Source organism: Vulpes vulpes, chromosome 10, assembly GCF_048418805.1.
Source record: "Vulpes vulpes isolate BD-2025 chromosome 10, VulVul3, whole genome shotgun sequence".
Classification (NCBI taxonomy): domain Eukaryota; kingdom Metazoa; phylum Chordata; class Mammalia; order Carnivora; family Canidae; genus Vulpes; species Vulpes vulpes.
This window is the reverse complement of record NC_132789.1, coordinates 73,632,488-73,652,884: the sequence shown is the minus strand read 5'-3', so window position 1 is coordinate 73,652,884 and position 20,397 is coordinate 73,632,488. Positions and strand designations below refer to the sequence as shown.

The 20,397-nt window shown below is 53.7% G+C and overlaps 1 protein-coding gene and 1 long non-coding RNA gene across 3 annotated transcripts in view; one reads left to right on the top strand and one right to left on the bottom strand.

The window, feature by feature from the left end:
• The window catches only part of ELK3 (ETS transcription factor ELK3), a 64,243-nt gene that overhangs the window by 21,221 nt on the left and 22,625 nt on the right, over nt 1–20,397 (bottom strand). Inside the window, exon 2 of the mRNA XM_026013007.2 lies at nt 14,836–15,044. Coding sequence (XP_025868792.2) covers nt 14,836–15,042 — 207 coding nt within the window. The 5' untranslated portion in view covers nt 15,043–15,044. The remainder of the gene's footprint in view (nt 1–14,835; nt 15,045–20,397) is intronic.
• Nucleotides 5,214–20,362, top strand: LOC112930658 (uncharacterized). 2 transcript variants are annotated; one of them, XR_011994916.1, is made up of 4 exons: nt 5,214–5,835; nt 6,676–6,821; nt 11,459–11,570; nt 19,756–20,362. It is a non-coding gene; the product is annotated as an uncharacterized lncRNA (long non-coding RNA). The 2 variants fall into 2 exon arrangements; XR_011994915.1 differs by lacking the exon at nt 6,676–6,821 and having other exon boundaries at nt 5,261–5,835.

Sequence of the window (20,397 nt, the reverse complement as noted above, 5' to 3'; positions counted from 1 at the left end):
CTGCAATGGTGTGTCGCTTCCGGTCACCTGGTGGCCTGACCCTGCTGCATGTGTCCCCGAGCTCAGGGACTTCGCCAGCGGGGCTTCTGACAACAGCCGTGCACGTCTGCCTCCCTCCACATGCGGGCTCGGTCTCCCTATTCGTCCTGTCCCACCACCAGTGTGTCACTCCCAGGGCGACCTCCTGGGACACCTCGCCAAGAGTCCTGGCAGCAGGGACGGGGGCTCCCGAGGGAGAGACCTGCTGACACCACAGCTGGGGCCCGCACTGCCACCTCCAGGCTGGCGCCCGGGGATCGCAGGGGCCCAAGGGCTGGCGGACAGGGGGCACCTCTCCCCCGGCTCAGGGCTGCCGGTTACCCGGACAGTTGCAGGCTTTACCGGTGAAAACAGGGGTGCCCGTGGGTGTGCGTACAGCTGAGTACACACACCCGGCTCCTTCTCGGGCCGTGGGGCAGAAACAAGGGGCCTGTGTTACTGACGCCACGGAGCCGTGCACCCGGAGTGGGTCTCCTGGGTACGGGAGCCCTCGACTCGCAGGGCCGGGCAACGGAGGGCTGCTCGGGGAACGCCATTTACCTCCTGGGTGCCCACGTTGTTCGGGTACCCCAGGCGAGCTGCATGTCTGCAGGACCCTCACGGTAAAGAGCCCCGACCCAGGCCGGAGAGCCGAGGCTCTGCCGGAGACGCCGTCCTCCTGGCCCCAGGCCGGCGCGGCTCCACCTGAATGCGTCCCGGGGCATAACTGCGTGCGCTCCCTTGTTGGCGCTGCCAAGCTGAAAACCCCCGGACGGCCCGACGGCCAGAGGCAGAAGCCTACAACCCCCTCCTTCCGGGAGGGCTTAACAGCCTGGATTTCCCTTGTCCGCGTGCGGAATCTGCAAAATCGGTGCTGCGTGCCTTGGCTCTGCCCTGGCACCCCAATTTTGATGTAAGGTCACACACTGGACTTCCCAGCTCTCAGGCTTCTTACCGCAGCTGCCGTCTCTCCGCAGGCTGCTCCCGGGCCTGGCAGGAGCCCCTGATAGGCGCCCTCGCCTTCCCCCCACGTGAGGCCTTCCAGGGACTGCAGGACTCCTGCCCTCCGATTTTGCAACTCCCCTTTCTGGTTCTCAGAACTGAGAAACGTCAGGGAAGGTGGTGGAGCCCCTTCCTCACGGCCCACCCCTTCCCCACCCAGCGGCCGTGGCAGGGGCAGCGCGGGGCTGCAGAGGACAGGGTGGTGCAGACCCTTCCATAAATACCCAGTTGACTCTTTCACGAAGGCTGCCACTGGGATTAGGAGGGGTGGTTCTAGAGCCAACTGCCTGAGTTCCACTGCCACTCCCATCTCTGGGCGGCCACGTGCCCCAGTTTCCCCATCTATGAAATGGGGACTGGTCTACCACCTGCCTCATGGGATTGAATGAGGTAATCCATATAAAGCTGACAGCAGCATACCTGAGACAGCCACACATGACGAGCCCACAATACACAGCAGGAGTATTATTATTATTATTACTACTACTACTGCTGCTGCTGCTGCTACTTCTTTTATCATCCCATCTAAGCAAAAACAAAACCACGTACAAAATCCACTCTCTAGGTGCGCCTGGGTGGCTCAGTGGCTGAGCATCTGCTTTCAGCTCAGGCCGTGATCCCTTCCTGGGATCGAGTCCCACATCGGGGTCCCCACAGGGAGCCTGCTTCTCCCTCTGCCTCCATATCTGCCTCTCTCTGTGTGTCTCTCATGAATAAATAAAATATTTTTTAAAAATCCACCCTCTAGCCACTCCAGGGACAAATGAGTAGTCAACATCAAACCTCCTAGAGACTGTGCGTATCTCCGCTTCTTTGTCCGCAGTCCTGGGAACCAAGCTGGGGCGTATGGCAGACAGAATCACATCTGGTTTATATATCTCCACCAACGAGGGAAACATGATGTTTTATTTAGTTGGGTTCAGACAAAAAATAGACACCAGGCGTTCAGTATATCACGCCTCGCATGGCGAGTGCCTGCCATGTGCCCTGAAGTACACCTCATACACTCCGATTAATTCAGGGCTGGGGGAGCAGGGGACCAGCCCCGGGGGCAGCAGACATGAAATCTGGGTGTCCCACCCAGAAGGCCGCGGCAGCTTTGTCAGGAAGGCGGCAAGTGCAGGGGACACTACCCAGACCCCCAGCTGATCCCCTCTACTCCCCCTGGCCTCGCAGGGCAGAGAGGGAAGCAGGCAACGCAGGCTGCTGGCTCTGGGCACCTGTCACCAAGATCCCTGGGCAGGGGAGGACGGATGGACCTGCTTTGAGCACATTTGTCTCACCGCGGTAGAGACCCTAACGTAAAAGGAACCTGTGGCCAGAAGGGGCCAAGGAAAGAAGCCAACGTTTCTGAGCGCCTACAGTGTGCTATGCTTACACAGCCACCTGCGGGCAAGACGAGCTCTGGGAACCCATTCTAAAGATGAAGAAGTCAAGGCTGCTGATGGGGAGGTTAGACCCAATTTCCTGTCCCACAGGGTTGGTTACATAATGGGAGGACCTTACAGTGGAAGACCATGTAGCTATTTTAGAGGACAATATATCGCTAATATTGCCCCATGCCTTAAAAAGAACATCACCTGCACTCATGGAATGCTTCTGTTATTTTAGCAGAATAACTATATATGTAACTATATATGTATAATATATATATAATATAATATATATATATATTAAATAAAAGAAGAAAAAGTTAATCTCCAAAGATGTATAATAAAACTTAAAGATGGTAGGATTGCCAGTGATTGGTAATATTTCTTTTCACCTGTCTGCGTCTTCACGTTAAATAGCGTGCATTTAATATGCACTGGCTGTCAAAATAAGCCCCCTGCCCCACTTTTCTCCCTCTTTTCAAAAAAGAAGCAGGCTCTAAAAAGCTCACTAGTCCAACACCCCCGCAGCTTGTAACTGGTGAAGCCAAGGCTTAAACCAGTTCTCTGGAGAGAACCAGGCCGGGAGCGCTGTCACTCCCCCCACCCCACCCCCCCCACCCGCCCAGAAGCAGCTGCTGTTGGTGCACAGGCTGCTGTTCAAGTCCAGCGGCCGGGACCACAGGCTCTGCATTCCAGAGCCATCGTGGGCCAACTGCGGAGAGCCCGGGAAAACCATCTTTGCGCTCAGGAAGCAAGGTCCTTGCTCAGGAACCATCTCCAGCTCCTCTGAGGAGACTGGCCTTCCCTCAGGTCTATTCCATGGCTGGAAATAGAACTGCCTCTGTCCACCCCCCAGGGCAGAGGAGGTGCCGGGTTTGCTGGGTCACCCTGCATGATGCTCCAGGGGCCCGGGGCGGACCCACTGCAGCAGACCAGACATCAAGAGCCCACCTTGAAGTGGGTGACATTCGGGAGATAAGGGTGACTGGCAAACAGCAGGAACTGGCAGCCACATACACAGCCTGCTCGTGGTCCCTGCTGAGCCTCGGACGTGCTCCTAGGGGAGCACGGGGAGCACTGCACAGCATCTCTGAGTGTCCACAGGCCTGAGCCTGGATGGGCCAGATGTTAAACGGAGGCAGCACTGTGTGAACTGACCTAGGTTCGCATCCCAATTTCTCTCCTTCTTCTGACCTTGGGAAGGGTATTGAGCTTCTACAGGCCTTGGTTTGCTCACCTCTAAAAGCAGAACAAAAATGCTGCACGGGGTAATTTTTTTCCCCCAAAAAATCGATACATGTCAGTGCCGTACTCATACAGATCCTCAAAACATGACCTCTCACCCAGGGCAACGCCACTTAGCCAGCAATGATCTAATTACATGGCATCCCCACTATACCACTGTCTGCTCGTTGCGGTCTGCCTTCCAATAATCTAAATCCTTTCTTAAAAAAAAAAAAGATTGCATATTTTAAGCAATCTCTACACCCAGCATGGGGCTTGAACTTATGACCCTGAGATCGAGAGCTGCACGTTCCACTGACTGAGCCAGTCAGGCACCCCTCAAATAATCTAAATTCCCTCTATGGGTGCCTCGCTTTATAGCTTCCCGAGGGCTTACAGGTTAGCCCATGTAATCCCTACAACACTCTGATACCCATTTTACAGATGAGGGATGAAGTGCCAGGCTTAGTTCACAAACTAGTAAGTAGCAGAGGCGAGTCTCCGGGCCATGGTTCCCAGCCAACACCCTTGCTTCGGCTCCTCATTTTGGGTTCCCGTCCAGACCACTGTCTGACTCACTCTTTCCTGACACAAAACCTGACTGTCCTCTCTCCAAAGTTAGAACAAGTACTCACTGTAGGAGTCATGCTCCCAGTCCCTCCTCTGCAACAAGCAAGCATTCTTTCAACAACATTTCAGACGCTCTCGTATGGAAGGCTCCTTGCTAGGCTCTGAGGAACAGAAAAGGAAGTGAATCCGGCCCCTGTCCTGGAAACATGGGACTGCTGCCGATATCTGCACCCTCTCATTCCCTGCCATCAAACCCAAGGGGACATGGAGCCCCTGGGGCCACACTGAGCTCTGCTACAAACCTGTTGTGGGCAGGCCCACCTCGCACCTGCCACCCTAAGAAGCAGCTTTGAAAGGACCCCCCACCCCCATCAACAGGAGCTGCCTCTCCCTGGGACTGTCTGTCCCCTGCCTGTAGTGAGTTGTACAGTATGCACCCCCTGCCCCCAAATTCATTTCCTCCCAGAGGCTCAGAAGATGACTTTATTTAGAAACAGCATCTTGGCACATGTGGTCAGTTAAGGATGTCGGGATGGAATCATCACGGAGTTCGGGTGGGATGAAATCCGATGCCCAGAGTCCTCACGACCAAAAGAAAGGCAAGAGGGCACAGGAGGAGGGAAGCGACAGCGGGGGCTGCCGGGGAAGGCAGGGAGGGGGGGGGCATGCTCCCCAAGAGCCTTCAAAGGGAGCATGGCCCAGCAGACGCCCGGACTTTGGACTCCTGGCCTCCGGGACCGGGAGAGGACAGCTGCTGTTGCTCTGAGCCGCCGGCTTGTGGTGCTGGTACAGCAGCCCCAGGAGGCGACTGGCTCCTGTGTCAGGGAGGGGGCAGCGAGGCCGGCGCTGCTTGGCCACCCGCGCAGCCACAGCCGCGGCGCCCAGCAGGTGAAGCCGGGCATCCTCCGTCTGAAGCTGAAGTCTGCACCGTGCATTCTTGCACACGCACACACCCACACCCGACTTCCAGCTTCTAAGAATAACGTGCTGCCAGTAAAGAGCTCCAACTCGGCCTTAGAATTGGCTGCCTCCCGGGGGAGGTTTCTTTGTGGTTTGGGGGTTGCCATCGCTTTATTCCCCGGCACGGCTGCCGCAGTGGGAACCCCCCTGCCTTCCGCGCCCCGTGCCCCGGAGGGCTCCCACCCCGCACCGGGGCAACCGCGCCATCCCCAAGGCCTGCAGGCCCGGGAGCCCGTGGCCCCCAACCAGGGACCCCAGCATTCTTCACCCTCTCGGGGCCCTGGCTGCTCCTCCTGGACTGAGGCTCTGCTCTCCCTGCCGGCTCCCTTTCAACACTCGAGGGTATTTTTACGAGAGGCCTCTGGGTGCAAACCTGTTCCCCGCGCCTGCTTGGCGCGTGCCCTGCGGGCAGGGGGCGGGTGAGCCTTGGGCAGGGCCGCCGGCACCCTCTCACCCCGCCTCCGCCACCGGTTTTCTTGAAAATCCACCCCCCCTTCGGTCCTCACTTGCTGAAGCCAGACATGCGGGGTCCTTCTGGGGTCCCCCGCAGCACTGACGCTCCCAGAGGACCGACTTCCTTCCATGACGTAGAGAAGCTCGTCGGCCAGGTTCATGCTCGTCCGACCCGGGGCCACCCCTCATTCATTTGGCACCACTGCATGTCAGGGGGTGCGCGGAACTGGGAACGGTAAGGAGGACGGGCCCTCGACCCGCGGCGCTTGCACACGGGGGCAGCGAAGCGGGGAAGCGGGGGAGCGCCCAGGGGAGGCCGAGGTGTCAGGAGACGCCAGGAGGGCGGCCGGCTGCCGGGCCCAGACCGTAGCAGGGGCTTTGGAGTCTCTCCAGGAGGCTGCAGGAGGCTGGGCCGGCGCAGGCGGAGGGGTGCAGAGGGGTGCAGAGGGGTGCCCGACCCGGGCCTGTGGGAAGGGGGTGGGCGCTTCTGGGGCTGCCAGAGGCCCGCTGGGCTCGGAGCAGGCCGCCAGCAGCTCTTCCGTTGTCATTTTGAACACCGGGGTTGGTCTCCTCTCTCTGCCTGCCCTTGGGGTGATAATCAGCAATATTAGGAATGGGGGATTCAAGTTTGGCCCCAAGGCTCTGTAGCTGGGTGATCGGCCCCCCTTCACGACCCTGAGCACAGGCCTCAGGGTCAGAAAGCTTGCTGCTCCCCGGGGGCTCCGCCCTGGACCCGCTACTGAACCTCCCTGAACCCCCGTATCCGACCTCTACTATGGGCCCATCAGCAGCTACGACGACAGGCGTTTCACGTCAGAAAACGAGTCAATAAATGTAAAAATATCTAGCACGGCGCTGGCCCAAGACGAATCCTCCCTACAAGTGAGCTTCCTCTCCTTCTGTCACAAAGTGGGGGGTAGGAGCGGAGGTAAAGGGTTGTGAGAGCCCAGGCAGGAGGTGGGGGAGGAGAAGGCCGCCCAGAGGAGCAGCTGGGCTGGTAGGTGGGTGGTGGGCGGCATGATGCGAATGTCGGGTTTTGTCAGTTTGTCTACACAACCGCTGAATTTTCCCGCAGCTAGAAGCTGCCCAGAAGCAGGAACACTCATGCCGGCAACCAGTGTGGGCTTGGGCAACAGCCTGACGTAAGTGCCTTTGGCTAGGCCGCCGGAGCTTTGGCAGCTGAGGGCCGAGCCCAGCAGCCCCATCCACACAGTGCTGAAGGTACTCCCAAGACTCTGGGTGTTTCTTAGCAACTGCCCTATTTGGGGGAACACTGAGTAACACCGCAAAGCTAGCAAAATGGAAGCATGTGCAAGATAGTCAGCACCCCCCAAGCGACACGCGGTGCCCCCCTCCAGCCTGGCCCCACCAACACCAGCTGCTAAGTCCCGGGGCCCTGCGACCAGACCTGGAAGCCCTTCACGAGGCAGTCAGCTACCCCCAGGTCACTAGGCAGCTTCCAGGAAGGCCCTGGTGTTCCCCTCGGCCCCCAAGCAAAGGTGCAGTTGCCATCTGTTGTACTCCAGACCATATGAGCAGCTGACATGACAGAAAGGGGAAAAAAAAAGACACCTAACAAACACACCAGACCCTTCACCCTCAGATCCAGGGCTGGGCACCGGGGGGCAGCGTGGAGGTACAAAAGGCTTCTGAACAGAGCCCAGGATGGATGGGTCTCCCGTAGACTTTCACAACCAACAAAAGTCTTCTAGAAATTTCCAGGATGCAAAGGCTGGCTGGACTTTTGTTCCTTTTCCACTCCGACAGAGAATAATACATCACTTTATCTTCGTAAAATTTATTTTGGGGAGTTGGTGAACTCAGCCGGGGCCAGGCATCTTGGCCCAGGCAGGCCATCTCAGATACGAATTAACACGAACACTCTCCTGTCGTGATTGCACGCCCCATTTAAAATGAATTATCCAATTAAGTTAAGAAGGTGACGCGGTCTACTTCCAGGAACTCGCTGCCAATGATTCTGTCTTGACGGTGCGCCCCTGAACCTCTTCCAATTAAGCAAAGACTGTTCGGGACATTGTGAGGATAAGCGGGGATGTTGCTGTGGAGACCGGAGGATTTTTCATCATATCGCCATCGCAATCTCCTGATGAGAAGGGAGCTGGCAAAGCTTCCAGCCTCCCCCCGGGATGAATGCTCCCCGCCAACAACAACAAGGACAAAAGCTCTGTTGGACGGAAAAGGACGGGGATTACGTCAGCTTGCAGGTCTCCTGCAGCTAGCTGGGAGTCTGTGGCTGCAGCTTTCTCGGGGAGCTGCCCGCATGCAGGCCACAGCGGCCCCCCTCAACCCCTGCCCAGGCCCAGGGAGGGCCTGCACACCCCGACCTGAAGGTGCCACAGGGCCAGCCCAGAGACATGGGTGTGTGCTAACCCAGACCCAAAGATCAGGGCCTGAAAGGCCCGGGTGGGGACCAGAGCAGGACCCTGTCAGGGCCAAGGGCAGGGGGCCATAGTTTTATTTCTAAATGCAAATCTGACCACAGCACCCTCCTGCTTCCAGCCCCGGCCACAAAGTTCCAACTTTTTCCCTGACGCGCTCTGTGCCCCGTTTCCCACTCTTCCCACCCCACGTTTCCCCTTATTCCCTGGAGAGCCGTGGAAACTACCCCCTGGGGAAACCAAAAGGCAAACTCTCACGCCTCTGCCTGCCTGCCTTAGGCACATGCTGTTCCTTTTGTCAGTGTATCTTTTCCCAACTTGGTTCAGCCAGGTAAACCCAGTCTCATCGCTGCAGAGCAGGGCAGGTGTCTTGACCTCTGGGGCCCGCTCTCTGCCTTTACTCCCCTCCTGCCCTGTCCTGGAGGATGCTGCTATCGCAGCCAGGCTGGCACTCTGTTGTCACTGCCTGGCATGTCTGTCTCCCCAACCAGCCACTGAGCCATCTGAGGGGCAAGGGGTAGGTCTTCAAATGTATGGCTGAACCAGGGAAGAGAAAAAGCAGAGGTGAAAGAATGTCTACGAGAGCTGGGTATCTAACTAAAAACCTCCCAGAAGCTCCTCAAGAAGTAGATCCCAGCAGTGCATCATGCCCCTCACGCTTGGACCCCTGGATACAGGCAGTGCACAGGGCCACTCACGGGCACGCTCTGGGCTTTGACCCCCCTTTCTCCTCTCCCTCCAAGATGAGAGGTTTAAGAACCAGGTCTGTCTGAGTTGTTAAGGAGTGAAAAAGAGTCATCGATCTCGTTAACAAAGCAGATCTCTGAAAGAGACCCTTACTACTGCATCAAGGTGTGAAGGGACTTTCTGGAAGACTCAGTTTAACCCCAAGAAAAATAAAAACAAACTGTACTCCCAAAATTCCAACCATCAGAACTACAACAAACAAAGCCATGTCCTGGGATGTACAGTGAGACTTGGGGGCAACAAGCTGGCTGGGGAGCAAGATCTTGAACTGTCCAGGCACGAACTGGCTCTGCCTTCTGTGCTTCTGGGCTCAGACAGCGGCTCCTCCCTCCATCTGCATGTTTCCAAGCTGACCCGGGACCTTCAGTCTATGCCCAAGGAATGAAACATGCTGCGTCCTGGCCTGAGCAGCACTCCTTTCTTGGAATCCTACTTGGGTTTGCCCAGCAGCCTCCTCAAAAGCTGTCAGCAGGGGAAGCAGGTCTTTGCCAGCATTTCAGTGCAAACCCTTGACCCTCCAAGCCTTCCCTAAAGGCATGTGTGATGGCAATCCCCAGAAACACAGCAGGGGAAGGAACCCCAGAGGTCTCCTACCAAGGCCACCGCTAAGCCAGAATCAGAGCTACCAAGGTGGGCTTTTCTTCTCACCCAGGTCCTCTATTAGAGTCGCTTGCCCTTCCAGAGTGGGGAGCCGCTGAAGGCCCAAAGACCCTGACGACTCCTTCCAAGGCCAAACTCAACTTCTTCATCTTTGCTTCCACCCCAGGGACCTAGCACCGTGCCTGGCACGTGGCAGGCCCTTCATGATGGACCTGTCATAGAATCTAGCTTCACACCTGCTACGGAGTCTAGCTGCTGTCCACGTCATGCAGTTTTCCTCCAGAAAGTGTGGCAATAAGCCATCATCTCCAAGGATCTCCCTTTGTAGTTTTGAAAATCTAAATGAAAGCCTAGCAGCATCTGAAACAGAGGCACATAGGACAAACCGAAATATGTCCCTCAAACAGGAATGTTGAAGTCCTAACCTCCCACCCCATACCCCAGACATAACTGAGTCCAGAGGAGGTTACCAGGGTAGTCCCTAATCCAGTAGAACTGGATGTGTCCTCAGAGCAGGGAAATTCTGACACAGAGATACAGAGGAGGAGCATCATGCGACAATACAGGCAGAGACTGGAGCAATGCAGGTAGAAGGTGAAGGACACCAAGGACGGACAACCCCCACCAGAGGCTCGGAGGAGGCCAGGAAGGATCTACCCAGAGTCTCAGAGGGAGCATGGCCCTGCTGACACATCGGGCTCAGACTTCTGGCCTCCACTCCTGTGAGATGATGCATTTCTGTTGCTCTAAGCCACACACTTTGTGGTTGTGACAGCCCTAAGTCACTAATACTATACCAGGCAGTGAGATTTTGATTCCAAGTTTAGCATCATCTAATGTCACCTTTCATTATAAAAGTGATTTGTATTTGGGGAGTGTCCACCTCATTATGCTACCCAATGGCTTTCATTTCACATTCGTCAAGGGAGTGACTCCTAGGTGCCAGAGCAACAAAAGTGGGTGAACCAGAAGACCACTGTGAAGACGGTTTTGTGGGGCTACATAAACAGGCCACTGCAACGCAATGCAGGGAGCTGCACAGACACAGCTAATAGAAGGGACGAGCACTGCATGTGTCCTTAACAGGTGCCTGGCACCATGCTGAGCACCCCAAACACATGCTCACATGTAATCCTCACCCACCCCCTGAAGAGGGAAGGTGCTTTTACCATGCTTCCCTTCCCCATGGTGGTGCGGACACTCAGAGGCTAAGGGACCCCGGACTCCAGCCCGGAGAGCACTGAGTGCAAAGCCCTGGCTGGCTGGCTGCTCAGGCGGTGCAGTGAGGTCTGACACCTGCTCCAGGTGGGGGCACACAGAGAAGGGTGCCCCTCAGAGGAGCAAGGAAGCATCATTTAAATATGAAAGCACCTTAGTCATTGAGTTTCCAAACAGCCTACATATATTAAGATAGGCAGCTGGGTAAAGAACCTGCAGTCACCCATTCTCTGTCACTGAAACACATGATGGCAAAGCACTCCCAGCAGCTCGTATGTGAGGGCAGCTGTTAAACCCAGCATCTGACTTCACCCCACTTCTGGGTGTCCTTGTGTGGGAAGGTGGTACACAGGTCCCAATTTCCTTCTTCAAAGCTGTCTGAATTTTTCAAATTGGTGATGAGGAAAATATCATCTGAGTCAAGCCTCTGGCTAATACTTCATAGCACCTACTGTATTTTGAGCACTGTTCTCAGAACTGACCATGTGTGAACTCAGCTAACCCCCATCACTGCCCCATGGTGCAGGCTCTACTGTTATACCCATTTTAGGAAGGAAGCCGAGACCAAGAAGGATGGGGCAAAGCACTCATAGTCATGGAGCTGGATTAAAACCCAGAAGTGTAGCCTAGAGTTCATGCTGTTAACCAACTTGCTATGATGATGGATGGGGGCTGGGGGGTAGATTTTTTGAGGAATGATGATTAAAATGTCTCAGCCCCAAGCAGATACAATTAGCCCATACACTATTCTGTTCTGATGCCTTCTACAAAGTACTGCACACATTTTCCAATTTTTTCCCCTCTGTCCATGTCTAATATTCTGGAATGAGTTAAAAATATAACATACTACAACAACAACAAAAATTATATTCTCACGCTTGTCTACTCTGGCAGGAAAACTTCCTTATCAGGACACACCAAGGACATGCAGTTTCAGCCAAGAGTGAAGAGATGATGGTGAGAACTGGACAGAAAAGCCAATGGGAGAGAAGAATGAGCTGTCCAGGTAGGGAGTCACCACATCTATGCCACATGCAGGCTCTGGATCAGTGTCCTTAGGGGATGGGAGACACGGGGATTGGACAGATGGACAGGAGGGAGGGTGGAGGAGGGGGCTGAGGAGAACTCTGGAAGGCAGAGGGTCACACCAAGAGCCAGGGGGCTGTGAGGACCACCTATGGAGCAGGATGGGGTGCACCAAAGAGTGTCCACATGGCCAGGAGCTTCACATTCACAGACTCCTCTATCTGCCTCTCAGGTTAGAGACCAAACCATATGAGCTGTCATTTTTATGGGTCAAAATGGTCAGATGTTGGCAGCTTCTTATGGTTCGATGTATACATGCAGTCACAGGGTTACATTGGCACAGTTGAAAGAAGTGTTCATCACGAGGGCACCATCAGTGAAGCACCTGACTCTGGATTTCAGCTCAGGTCACAATCTCAGAGTGGCGGGATCAAGCCCCACTTTGGGCTCTGCACTTAGCAGGGAGTCTGCTTAGGATTCCCTCTCTCCCTCTCCCTCTGCTTGCATGCTTTCTCTCTCTCTCTCTCTCTCTCAAAAATAAGTAAATGCAATGTTAAAAAAAATGTTTATCATGAAATGTAAAATCTACCATAATTTTTGTAGCCTTTGCCATTTTTCTTCCTCCCCTCCTCCCCTCCCGCCTTTCCTTCTTCCCCTTCCTAGACTCCCCTTCATCCTCTGCCCCTCTCTCTTCCTCCCTTTGAATTTGAAACTGTATCCAGAGTCTAATGATCAAACTTACTCATCACCTGAGAGTATTTCATAAGGAAGAGTCAAATGCCTGTGTGCACAAGTATCATGGGCACGCCCACATATATTGTGTACACACGTGTCCCGTGCACACACGCATATATATGGCATACACTCACATGTATACTGTGTACACATGGGTGTACTGTGTGTGCATGCACACTGCATACAGGCTCACATATACTGAGTGCACACACATGCATACTGTGTTATGCACACACATTTAGTGTGTATATGTACACGTATACTGTATACATGTACATTGTGCACAGGCGTGTGTACACTGCACACATGTAGGGTGTGTGTACGTGGAGTACACACATGCACAGCGTGTTCATGCACACGTGTACTGTGTACATGTGAGTGTACTGTGGACACGTGGAAGGACGGACAGGAAGCGTCTTCCCCTGGTGGCCCAGCCCGCATGACCTGCCGGACAGGAGCTGCTCCTGCCCGCACCGTGGGCACCGCTGGCCACTCAGAGGTCACGTGGCCAAACCCCAAGCTCCACACCGGCGGGGAGGAAAGGGCCGAGTGGGCGAGGAGGCCACCTGGCCACGGGGACCTGGGGTGGGGCCGGGGGGGGGTGCAGCGCGGCTTCGCGGGTCCCAAGTGCCACCGTGGCGCTGCCCGGCCGCCTACCCGGAACCCAAGCGTTCAGGGAGCAAGGGGCTCGAACGGCCCAGAAGGCAGGGCCTTGGCTAAGAGCAGAAACTAGTGGTGGGAGGCTCGACGGCCTCCCTCGGCGTTAGTCGCTGGAGTGACAGGAGTGACAGGTCGGACGCTAAGATCTAGAAAGTCTGTGTGTCCTGCAGCGGGACGCAGGCGGGCCTCGGGGCTGCAGGTGCGGGCAGCTGGCTCCTCAAAGCCCCCGTCCTCATGCCGCAGGCCCATCTCACGGGACACGGGCAGTGCCACCGAGGGCCTGAGGGCACTGCCAGGCTAGAAACGTAGGAAGTCTGCCCAAGGGCGAGCAGGTGCGGTCTACACAGCAAGGGGAGCCAGTTGCAGCCCATCTCCCTTCGCGCTGAACACACAGGATCCTCAGCACCCGCGCCCAGGTCACAGGAAGAGGTCGAACAGAGTCACAGATCCCAGGCGGGCTCCTTATCTTTGACGCCTTGATTTAAAAACGATGACTTTTTTTTTCTTTATTTTTTTATTTTTTTACTTTTTTTTTTCTTTAGTCTCAAAGCCAGGCTTTTAGGCAACCTGCCAACAGGCAAGAGGACTGTTTTCCTTCGGAGCCCACCGCCCCCCCAATTCCCATTGTGTAACTTAGAACCTGGAGGGAGGATGCAAGACAATAAACCATCTGCAAGTCTCTCGCACTGCAATTTGCAAGAAGTGCTTTTTGCTTCTTCGTAGGACTCTGCATTAAGCCAGGACTAATGAATTGCTACAGTAAAGGAAATTACCTTTAACATTTCAATGACATAATCATATGTAATTACGATCACATAAAGGAACACTTTATAATTAATGATGTCTCCACTTCCTGAAATGTGTAATCCCTCTGTCTTGAATTCCAAAGAGGTTGGCACAAAGGCAGGCACTAAACATAGATCGGGAACTAATATTTAAATCAGCTTTTAATTCACCTTTCAATATGAACAGCAAACCCAGAACAAAAGCTTACTCCTATTGGCGCTCCAGGTCTCTATGTCGAAGAGGCTAGCTACACAGAAACAACAGATCCACACGGAGACGGCCAAAATCACGGGCCCAAAATGATTACCTCTAAACAGCAAGGATTTTGCCCTAGCAGGCACGTTAACTGCTTTTCCAGAAAGGCATTAAAACTCACCCCAACTGTCCTTGCTTGGCAACTGTGCCGTGTTACCACTTAACAAAGCACACGGACTCCTCTCGGTGACTTAAAAAGGAAAAACCACTTTTCTTTTAATTAGGGAAGTTTCCCACAGAGGGACAAACCTCCAGGGTGGCTGCAAGCATCGTTCTAAGTACTGGACACATTTCATCTTCGTCACGACCTTTGTCACCATCCTATCGACATGGTACTACTGGGATCCCCCTGCCACTTGGAGAGATGAGGACGCCCCGCGAGGCCCTGCGCTGTTGAGTGACTTGCCCAAGCCGCCTCATTCCCAGGAGAGACCTCTGAGTGATCTACGAACCAGTTGGGTTGCACAGACTTCCTGGATCATAACGTTTGTCCTGTCGCTCCAGCAAGTAAGGATGAGGGAGGCCCTAGAGCTTCCCTAACACTAATTTCTGCTGTTAGCCAAGGTCTGCAGCAGTTATAAGGGAACACACGAAGGGAACAAAATTTGACCCACAGGAAGACCCAAAGGGCTTCCAGGAAAAAAAAATCCCTACAGCATGGCTTTCCCCTCCACCAGGAAAACCTGCATAAATTGCCTCCGTCTGACGTTCCTACGTTGCTTCACGGTCCACGACTATCTGCTCTGGTCGGGGAGATGTGCAGGTGGCGCCCCCACCCCAGACCGGCTCCCGGAGGGTCGAGGGTTTACCTTGTCATAATAGTATCGAAGGGCTCTGCTCAGCTTATCATAGTTCATGTTCGTTTTGTTCTTCCGGAGACCCCACAGTTTGGCCACTTCTTCTGCCTTGAGGAGCTTGAATTCACCATCGTTGGAGGTCCAGCAGATCAGGTGCTCGTGTTTCTGGTCCAGCAGCAACTGCAACAGGAACTGCCACAGTGTGATTGCACTCTCCATACCTGGGGGAAGGAGGCCAGGGCGTCAGCACAGGCGGCGCGGGGACCCCCGCAACCCCCCACTCCGAGCCCAGCAGTTGCTTTCGCCTCCACCCCGCAGGCCCCTCCGACTCAGGGGCCTTCTGGAGGCATCTTTGTCAACAGCCACGATGCTGAGATACAGGGAAGCCCATGAGCCCCGGAGTGCCCCCCCACCCCGCCCCGGCATCAGGACACACTTGAGGACCAGCCGCCTCCCAACCCCGGTGCCTGTGCCCACGCATCCCACCAACTCCTTGGCCGTCAACGCTGGAGCCCACGCTGGGCGCATCGGGGCAGCAGGGGTCCCTTGGTCAGCGTGACTACGTGAGGCCCAGGGAAGGGTCTCTGTCGGGTTGCTCTGTGTCCTCGCAGGACTTTGAAACCAAGCACAGCACCCAAAGGTCACAGGGGCCCAGCTGACAAAGGTTTGTGAACTGAAGGGCCGCCACTGCCACCTGACAAGCCCCTTCGCTTCCCTGGACATTTGTCCTGCTGCAGATCGAACCCACAGCCACACCTGCTTATATGGGAAAAAGCACTTTTCCCTGCTGTGAGACGATTAGGAGATACTCTCTTTTCCTTTGTCTCTGGTGTGGGCTTCGTAAGTGCTCTTCCTTCTGTCTAAATGCTGTTCCCTAGCCCTGGAGCCTGGCAAACGCCCAGTTCTCACGGAGCCTTCTTTAAGAGATTTCTCCCCCTCCCCCAGGCAGTTCCTTATCTTCAGGCATTTGAGGACTTCCACAGCAATGGGTACTGATTCTTTTTTTTTCTTAAGATTTTATTTATTTATTCATGAGAGACACACACAGAGAGAGAGAGAGAGACAGAGACAGAGACAGAGACAGAGACAGAGAGACAGAGAGACAGAGAGGCACAGACACAGGTGGAGGGAGAAGCAGGCTCCCTATGGGGAGCCTGATGCAGGACTCAATCCCAGGACCCCAGGATCACGCCCTGAGCTGCAGGCAGATGCTCAACCACTGAGTCACCCAGGTGCCCCCAATGGGTACTGATTCTTCTACTACTAACACACTTATTTTATCAACAGTCATTAAATTAGTAGGCGAAGGGGACTAAGGAGGGCACTTAGCATGATCCGCATTGGGTGATGCACGCAACTGCTAAATCACTGTACTGTACACCTAAAACTAATATAACACCGCATGTTAACTATAGTGGAACTGAAATAAAATTTAAAAAATAAAAATAAATCTTGTCAACTAAGGGGAAAAAAAAGAACATCCATCACATTAGGAAAGAGTAGGGTTGGTGTCAAAAGCTTCACCTCAGGCCTCCGTCACGGTTGGACACATGACGTGCCCCGGCCTTTACTCGGGACAGGAGGGGCATGAGATCCCAGCGCTGGGTTGAGGAGGCCGGGGATGACCAGAGGGTGGAAGACTGGATTCTTCTGGCTGGATCAAGCTTCAGGGGCAAGCTGTGAGTGGGGGTGAGCCAGAGAGAACCAAGGCTCCCCAACGACAACAACAGGACACCCTGGAGGCGAGGTGCAGAGAGCTAGGTGCAGGACTCCCGGACACCTGGGAGCCAGAGTAACTTACTTGGACGACCCCTTTGTACCAATATTTGTGTCAATGCCTCACCACCTCTCAGGCACTCTTCTTACAAGGGGCAGCTCTGGGACTGACAGGTTGTTTTCCTCCCACACGGGAGAGGATGTGAACGCACCCAGCCGTCCGACAAGCATCCACGTACTTACTCCTCTTCACGTGTTTAGCCAAAAGCACACATTTTTATTATTTCTCTAAGCAACCATGGGCTATTTATTAAAGGAAAGCAGATTAGGAATGTTCTCCAAAAACCCATAAGGCAGTTTATTTATAGCTCTTTCGATCTTCGCCACGACGGCCCTCGGGGCTGTAAGACAGTCCGTCATTTCACTGGTAGATGCAAAGGGCCCTGCCTCCCCTGAGCCTTGGCGCCCGCGGGGACAGGCCCGGCTCGCAGGCCCGCTTCTTAATACGAACCACCCTTCTGATTATTTGTGGATGAGCCACAGACTTGCTTCTCGTCATTGGCACTAACAATTGCTAACAGTTGTCTCAAATTTTTTGGTGTTTTTTTGGCCAATGCTTCAGACAGTCAGCTTGAACACATCTTTGAAACTTTAAGCAGATGCTCAGGGGAACCTGCTCCGGAGGACGGAAGGCTGGGGCGCCTGGGTGGCTCAGTGGTTGAGCGTCTGCCTCTGGCTCAGGGCGTGACCCCCGGGTCCTGGGACCAAGTCCCGCATCGCTCTCGCTGCGTGGAGCCTGCTTCTCCCTCTACCTGTGTGTCTGCCTCTCTCTGTCTCTCATGAGTAAATAAAATCTTAAAAAAAAAACAAATACAAAAAACCCCCACAAAGGACAGAAAGCTGCCAGTGGGTTTGGAGGCCTGGAGGGAAGGGACTGCCGGACAAAGCGGTCAGCCACCTGCACATGAACCAACTCAAACCGTCATGTTCCATACGGGATGACAGAAACCTATTTGTGTATTTGAATGTGCTTCACACTTCCTGCTTCTACCAACCAGGCCTCCCTGGACCCTCTCGTGCTTCCTGGGATTCCAGTTCATGGCGCTCCAACCCTAAGACTTGGAACCATGTTCTCTGGCCATGACTTTAGAGGATGAGATGCCCTCAGTCTTCTACCCCTTCTCCCGTTCACGTGTCCAGGCAGCAGTGCACAGAGGGGGTGCAGTGCTTTCTTCCCACCCCACGGAAATCTGGGCTTGACCACCTGATTCATTCAGCCAATGCAAAGTTCGGAAGAAGCGATAACGGTGCTGATTCTGAGCCAAGGTCTAAGAGGCTCCACATGCTTGCACTTTTCCTCTTGTGCCCCTGTCACCGCTGGGAGGCTGCTGCCCCAAAATGAGACATGTGGAGCCAATGTGAACTCAACCCAAAGCCTGGAGCCCACAGTGTAAGGCAGGCAGCGTCCCTGAAGCCCACCGCAAGAAACATGTGTCTGGTATGCCAACGACTCGTGGGCAGTTTGTGAAGTGGCACCCTTGCAGCAAAAGTTGACTAGGACAACGTCCAATGTATTTGCTTTAAAAATTTATTTCTTTTGGGGGGTGCCAATATCTTTACACCGTAGGGCTTACATTCACAATCATGAGGCACATCCAGGCATGAAAACACATGTTGCACGATGCAGCGTGTGGGGAGTGTTGGGTGAGTGGCCGACCAGATCTTTACTTCGAGGGCCACCAGCAGGCCAAGGGACAACCTGGGTGCTATGGCCATGGGCTAAGAGAAAGGTGGCAGGAAGGAAGGAGAGAAGGAAAGACAAGGGAGATGCAAAAGGGCAGAGGCACCAATGGTGGTGGTGGGGACCTGCCTCAGGAGCCCCCCAGATTTCTGGGATAGAGAAACTCAGCCAAAGGAAGGCACAGAGCTGTGAACTGGGAATCACAGAGCTACCCCTAGCCCCCAGCTGGGTGGACCCTGGAACGTTCCCCTCCTTCCCCCTCACGACTCTCACATCGAAGTGTCACAGTCATGCTACCACTGGGGACCAGAGAATTCCTTAAGAAGTGTGACTGTCACCACTCTGGGGGAGGGGACCACGGGATCAAGCCCCCCTGCCTAAAGCACAGCAAACCCTGTGCTGGGTCCTCACTCTCCCATTCCCCAGCTCTGCTGGCCACTCCTTCACCCTCACTGGTCTTCCCGTTCCCACGGTTGTAGAGCACACAAATCCCAGCTACACGCCCCCCAGAGGCGAGTCCCAGAGACCTCGCCCTGGGAGTTTACAGTCACACAAACGCGTCACCCCCTTCTGCACTGGGCAGAGCTAATTCTGGGATGCAGCGGGGGCCAACGGGGCTGCAGACCCCCCCCAACCCTCAGGCCACAGCCCTCCAGGTGATTAAAATGCATGAGTACATGTGGGCAACGGAGGCCACCAGCTGACGTCACAGCTCTGGTTCTCTCCATTCAAGGGCACTCACTGTGCTTCTTTTAGTTCCAATCTTAATTTATTTTAATTACTATTAAATGCAGTTAATCATCATTTACACAGTTGTCTCCACATACAATTATGCTTCACATTCTATCACCTCTCTGCCTGCTGCAAATCTTCCCCCTCTGGGTCACTGGAAAACATTCTAACATCACGACTGGGAAGCGTGCCCTTCCAACGATGACCAATACCAAACACATTCGCCAATTCCTCCAAATGACTATGTCTATCACCAGGAAAAAGCCTTAAAATGAATTCTTTTCTTAATTCTTTGACACCTAGAATCTTTAATGAAATGTTAGGTGTTAAAATGCAGGTGCGATGAAGTCCAACTCATCTGGCTACCATTATAAGGAACATGGGTAATTCAGACACCACGCCGTGGCTCATATTAAGCAAAAAGTTCAAGAAAGTTTTGATACCCGAGATTTACGTTTGACATGTTTTTATGCAAATGGAGACTTGCTTTGAGTTAAAAATATTTCATCAGCCTAACCTCCTGAGGCCACTTCCCCACAATTCCCTGCTTAAAACACAAAGAACACGTGAAAGAAATTGCTACAAATCTTTTAAAAAGATTCCCCAAATCAAACTTTTAAATAGAAAATGCTTCTCTTTCCCCTTCCCCCTGCGCAGACCTTATTTTGAACGTATACAGTTTTATCCGGTCTCGTAATGCCATTTTTTAATGCAAAAATCAACCTCTGCACTTTTACATTTAGGAGGATCGGTCCCCTTCTGAAGGCATCATCGCTCTTACAAGAAGAGGCGCCCCTCAGCATGAACACCCTCCATCCCGCCACCTGCGCAGTCTCTCCTGGAGCAAGCCAACGAGGACAGTCAAACCCTGGCCAGACCCACCTCCAGGCCACTCCAGAGAACAAGGCCACCTGCTGGTTGTCCCAGCTCCCCTCCTCCTTTGTCATTTACAGCCCAGATCTCACCACAGAGTTTCATTCGATATTTAAAACAGTTTGTCCAATTTGAATAACACCCATGCTTCCTTTTAAAGGAGTGAGGGGAAAAAAAATAGGTGCCCCGTGTCGACAAACCATTTTCATTAAAATTTTTACAGTGTTCTCCCTTCAACATAAATACAACTGGATATAAACTCCTCAAGGTTTGAGATTCTTATATAATGAAAAAATGAAGTTTGTGAGTTAGATTCCTCTCGTGCCCCATTCAAATTGATGATTTTACACATGACACATCTTGTTGGACGATGTCCGCATCCACGGCGAGGGGGTGGCAATGACTGAGCCATGTAAGCCCTTTTGAGTAAGATGTGTTTACAGCACTAGGCCCTATAAAGATTCCATTCTCTCCCCACTTGTTTCAACTTTTTTTTTTTTTGAGTGTCCACT